The 6,237-nt window shown below is 39.2% G+C and overlaps 1 protein-coding gene across 1 annotated transcript in view; it reads left to right on the top strand.

The window, feature by feature from the left end:
* Positions 1-2,931: 2,931 nt before the first annotated feature.
* Positions 2,932-6,237, top strand: part of LOC106878821 (protein phosphatase 1L) — a 62,283-nt gene continuing 58,977 nt past the window's right edge. Inside the window, exon 1 of the mRNA XM_014928162.2 lies at positions 2,932-3,592. Coding sequence (XP_014783648.1) covers positions 3,215-3,592 — 378 coding nt within the window. The 5' untranslated portion in view covers positions 2,932-3,214. The remainder of the gene's footprint in view (positions 3,593-6,237) is intronic.

The following is a 6,237-nucleotide window of genomic DNA, read 5'->3' as shown; positions in this document are numbered from 1 at the left end:
TGAATGAAGTGTTTCTTTATTGTAGAAAGCATTTAAATACTTAGTTGGGTACATGTCAACACTAAGATAAAAGTATGTAATTTTCAAGACACTCACACATACAAATATATGTGTGTTTCTTGTATATGTACATGTATGGTGTCTATATAAAACATTGTGGATTTAAAAACCTTAACAGCTAGTTTTATTATCAAACAAAAGAAAAATATTCTGTGTTCATATGAAGTTGTATTGAAATAATTTAAGTGTTTATGTTTAGTATATGTTGTCCTGTATCAACATCATCATCATCATCATCATCATCTAACGTCCACTTTCCATGCTGCCATGGGTTGGACAATTTGACTGAAAACTGGTCAGCCAGGGAACTGCACCAGGTTCCAAACTGATTTGGCAAGGTTTTTATGGCTGGATGCCATTGCTAACACCAACCACTCCAAGAGTGTAGAGGGTGCTTTTCACATGCCACTGCCTCAGGTGCCATTGACAAGACACTGGAATTGGTTACAATTACGGTCTCACTTGGTTTGACAGGTCTACACAAGCACAATGTATTACCAAAGGTCTCAGTCATCTGTCACTACCTCCTTCAGGCCCAAAACTTGAATGGTGCTTTTTACATGCTACTTGGTATGAGTGCCAGTCAGAAAGCACTGACATCGGCCATCACTATGATTTCATTTGGCATGACAGGTCTTCTCAAGCACAGCATATAGCCCAATGTTTGAAGGGTGCTTTTTACATGCCAATTATGCAACGCTGGCATTGACCATGACTGATCTCACTTGGTTTGATAGATCTTCTCAAGCATGGCATATCGCCAAAGGTCTTGGTCACTTATTGCTTCCAAGAGGCTAAATATTTGAAGATTATGCTTCACCGCCTTGTCCCATGTCTTCCTGGATCCACCTCTTCCACAGGTTCTATCCACCATTAGAGGGTGGCACTTCTTCTCCACCATTAGAGTGTGTGATGTGTATGGATAAGAACAGCTGTTCTCATCCATACACATCACATTACCATGCCAGCACAGAACTTCACATCTGGTGCCTCTTATGCCCAACTTTTCTCTCAGGATGTTTACGCTCTGTCGTCCATGCACACCTACTTTACACATCCAACGAAGAATACTAGCTTCATTTCTTTCAAGCCTGTGCATATCCAGCTAGATGAGTTTTTATGTTCTGAATGCAAATAGAATATGGGGTTAGTTTTGTGTTATTTGGGTTATATTTGATGAAAAAATTAGCCCCATGATTCATTGAAGACTAAGACCATTGATCATCTTTGTCATCATCATTCTTTAATGTCTATTTTCCATGCTGGCATGGGTTGGACAGTTTGACCAGGGCTGGCAAGCTGTACAAGGTTCTAGTCTGATTTGGCCTGGTCTCTATGCTGGAAGCTCTTCCTAACGCCAACCACTTTACAGTGTGTGCTGGTGCTTTTAAAGTATTACTGGCATGAGCACTTTCATATGGCACCAGCACAGGTCTCTTGCAGGCCAATCCTCTTCAAAAGGGAATGTGGCTGTAACACTTCTGTGGAAGACAGATCTTCTTGAGTACAGCAAGGCACTAGATATCTCGATTCTTTGTCATCTCAAGGTTCCGCATTCTGAGATCATCTTTTAGTACTTCATCCCATGTCTTCCTGGGTCTCCCTCTTCCATGAGTTCCATCCATTTTGAGTGAACGGCAAGTAAATTATTACAGAAGAATCTGTGACAGTTCCTTAAATTTATTGTGACCCATTAGGCTTTTTTTGATCAGTTACATTTTAACTTCTCAAAGCTAATACTTTTTGCTGAAAGAGTGAGGTGGGGGCAAAAACCGGAGTTTTTACTGCATTTTTACTTTGAGAGAAAACATATTTTTTACAAATGTTCACTACCTTACAAAAACTATATCAGTTAAGCAAATAACATATTCAGAACACTATTTCAGAACAGCATCTTCATTCTCTTTGAGCATATAAAAGACAGATTTAGCTGGGGTAAAATGTGTAAGCCAAAATTCAGTTCTCCAGAATTATATTACTCATACACATCAATAGGCATCCTTAGATATCAGAAAGATCAGAGATGCAACAAAAATTTAAAATATCTAGGTCATGTGAAAGAGGGTTATGGAAAGTGGCACATGATATGAAATTAATGAAACTTGACTAAATCAAAAATTCAACATAAAATATTCTCTATAGCTGGAGTGGCTTAATTCCTGATATATTTATGCACGATGCATCAACATCATCATTATCATCATCGTTTAACGTCTGCTTTCCATGCTAGCATGGGTTGGACGATTTGACTGAGCACTGGCGAACTAGATGGCTACACCAGGCTCCAATCTAATTTGGCAGAATTTCTACTGCTGGATGCCCTTCCTAACGCCAACCACTCCGAGAGTGTAGTGGGTGCTTTTACGTGCCACCGGCATGAAAATTTCAAAAAAGTTTTCGAATCGAAAAATTCATGAAGTTACACATATTTTTGTGCATCTGCTCAATTAACTGCTTTTCGCATTTTAAGGAAAAAAAAAAAAAAAAAAATTCATATCCCACTTTTCTCACCCACCCCAGAATCTACGGTGCTTGAAATATACACATCCAAAAAATTATGGTTTAAGAACCATAAACTAAATAATTTCCGACCCTATTCTAAACGAATGCCAGATTTCTTAAAAAATTAAAAATCGACTGTATACACATAATCCATAACAAAGCAGCGTTTCGTTATTTTACGTTTATCTGTGTAACAGAGATATTTCTATATCAAAAAATATGTGAGAATATTTTTCCAATGTCAGTCCGGTACTCACGGTGACATGATATACAATAGAAATTAAAGAGTCACAGTAGAATGATACTATTCTGTTAATCTGTTGTCTGATTTCAGTTAATAACGAATACGAATGCACACCTAACAACACTCCCAGAAATCACTTCTTCAACTTCCTGTTTTCCTTGCATAGTTTTTTTTTCGTCTTTGATATTTTTTCTTATGCGTTTACCTTTTTATTTTTCAATGACAATCGGGCCTTATATCTACAGAAAATCTGTGAGCATTGCTTCCCAACATGGTTGCATTGCATTTGATAACAATATCAACTTACTGTTAGCTTACAAGGACTACACTCCAGAAACATTTTTGTGTTTATGATGATCAATTTTGGTATGATATTCATGTCAACCTAATGATCATCAAATATTCAACATGACTTTAATCGCTGCTTTAAGTCGCTTTGTGCGGCGTTATGTTTTCAGTGCTGAAGTCTTAATTTTGTGTATTCTCTTATTCCTTATTTATAATTCTGGTCGACTGCATGTGGAACCATTGCGTAAATATTTTCAAAAGGCACGTATCAAATTACAACTAAAGTGGAATGGATATTACGATCAGATTCCCGAGGAAAGTGAGAAACAAGTCACGGAAAAGAAAACTAAGGCGTCATGGGAGTTACGGAAAGGCAACATTGCCATTTATGCAATTCAAGGGCGCCGCTCTCACATGGAAGATCGGTACAACTTTATTAGCAACCTGGATGATACCCAGACTTCAATTTATGGAATATTTGATGGTCATGGAGGAGAGGTAAGAGGATATTCCTAATTGGTGTAGTCTATATCTATTCGACATACCAAACTATTAGGTACCTTATATTTTTTGTAAATAAAGTTTGATTCTCTGTCATCATTTTCCCTTATACATGTATGTTTCCTGCTTTTGTTTTTCAAACATGAAAGAAACCAAACCTAACAAAATCATTTCAGTTTGCTCTTGCACCCCCCCCCCAAAAAAAAACATTAGGAAAATATTTTGTCATTCGAAAAATAGTTTGCTTCCATATAATTCTTCGTCATGATGTCTGACAAGTTTTAAAAGTTAAAAATTATCTTAATCTTATTAAACAATGATTTGTCAGCCCATTTTTCAATTCTCACAGCACTCCCCGAGGGTAGGGGCTACCCGCCTATGAAGAACACTGCTATATCTTGGATAAGTGAACTTGGGAAGATGTATCTAACGATAAAAATAATGAATCTATATTTACGAATCCACAGATATGTAACTTCAATTACTGTTTGAATTTTAAGGCTTAAACAGTGCCTTCGTGGTGACTTTTGTATTTTTTGTACATTTTGGACTGTACAATGTGTCCTTTTGAATACTTGGAGCAAGGTGAAATTGTATTGAAAGTAAGGAAGGTTGGGAATGCAATAGTAAGAGTTTAAATGCAGTCTTTCTCATGGAATTGGGACTGCCCCCTCCAAGTAGTCTGTCAAGATTAGAAAAGGAGCAGATTGCCTTGTTTAATAAAATTAACCTGATTTTAAAACTTGTCCAACAAAAGGAACAAGGTGCATTCCAAAAGTTTTGATATTTTTTCTAGAAAGGCATTTATTAATTTCAAAGAAATATAAAACTGTAATCTTCAAAATAGGATCCACTGACTTCAATGCACTTGCTGTAACACTCCAGCCACTTCGTGTAGGCCCCAGGTAAGCCTCCAAAGTGAAGGTGTCCAGGTCCCTTGTCATAACTTCCTTCATCTCTTTACAGCTTGGGGTACAACCAAAAGTTTCATGGTGCAAGGTCTGGATTATAAGGAGTTATGGTACCCGTCTCTGTCAAATAGTTGGTTACCAAGATGGAATTGTGGACTGGTGCATTATCCTGATGCAAATACCACCTACCCTATTGGAAGAGCTTTGGACTTTTGTGATGGAATTTCTTCTTGAACTCCCTCAAAACTTTCACAATGTACTCTTTGTTGACCATCTTGACAAAGGGCACCAAGTGGCTGTAGATGATACCCTTGCTATTGAAAAAGGGGATCATCATGAGCTTTTCAATGGACTTGTGTTATTTGGCCTTCTTCGGTCAGGGGAAGCTAGGATGCTTCTGTTAGGCACTGTCTCTTGGTATCTGGATAGTAACTAGATTGAGCTTTTGTTACTGGTCACTTGAAGCTCAAGTACCCTTGAGATAATGAGCTCAACCATCTCCTTGCTGTCACCAATGTATCTTTCATTCTGTTCATCACAGAACTTTGCACAAATTTTGTGTGTGTTTAGATCTTCATGAATAATTTTGTGTACAGTTGCCACACCAACTTCAAACTTCATGCTTATCGTCATTATAGACATAATAATCTTCATCCAGAAAATTATGAATTTTCTCAAACAGTTCTTATGTTCTGATGTCCCACTTCCTCCTACACCTTTCATTGTCTATCACCTCTTTTGTAACGTCCTTGAACCACTTGTACCAGCAAAAACCAAATGCTCGACTCATACAAGTAAATTCATAAGCAGTCTAGAACATTTCATAAGTTTCTGTAGCTTTTTTGCCCAGTTTAACACAAAACTTTATAGCATAGCGAGCTTACAAGTTGTCTTCATGTCTCAATTGTATTCTGCAACTCCGGCAAGCAGTGTTTAGTAGATCATCATCATCATCATCATCGTTTAACGTCCGCTTTGCATGCTAGCATGGGTTGGACGATTTGACTGAGGCGACACCAGGCTCCAATCTGATTTGGCAGAATTTCTACAGCTGGATGCCCTTCCTAACGCCAACCACTCCGAGAGAGTTGTAGGTGTTTTACGTGCCACCAGTACGAGGGCCAGTCAGGCGGTACTGGCAACGATCTTGCTCGAATGTCTTTTCACATTCCACTGGCACAAGTGCCAGAGAGGCGACGTTGGTAATGATCAATGGCCACACTCGAAATGGTGTATTTTACGTGTCACCTGCATAGGGGCCAGTCCATCGGCACTGGCAACGATCATGCTTGAATGTCTTTTCACGTGCCACTGGCGCAAGTGCCAGGAAGGCGACGAAAGATCTTGCTCGAATGTCTTTTCATGTGCCACTGGCACAAGTGCCAGGAAGGCGACATTGGTGACTATCACGCTTGTGCTATTTACGTGCCACCGGCACGGAAGCCAGACAGCTGCTCTGGCAATGATCGCGCTCGGACGGTGCTCTTAGTGCTCCACTGGTACAGGTGCCATCACGATTTCGCTTTCGCTTGCCCCAACAGGTCTTCACAAGCCGAGTTTAGTGTTCCTACAAATTTAGTTCGATTCTGATTTCACTTGCCTCACCATGTCTTCGTAAGCGGAGTTTAGTGTCCAATGAAGGAATGTTACGCATAAGTGGGCTGGCTACATCCCTGGCAGAGGCCTTGGATTTTGGTCTCACTTGGCTTGCCGGATCTTCTCACGCACAGC

Source organism: Octopus bimaculoides, chromosome 19, assembly GCF_001194135.2.
Source record: "Octopus bimaculoides isolate UCB-OBI-ISO-001 chromosome 19, ASM119413v2, whole genome shotgun sequence".
Taxonomy (NCBI): Eukaryota; Metazoa; Mollusca; class Cephalopoda; order Octopoda; family Octopodidae; genus Octopus; species Octopus bimaculoides.
Note: the sequence above shows the minus strand (reverse complement) of the source record. Positions and strands in the feature narration are given on the sequence as shown.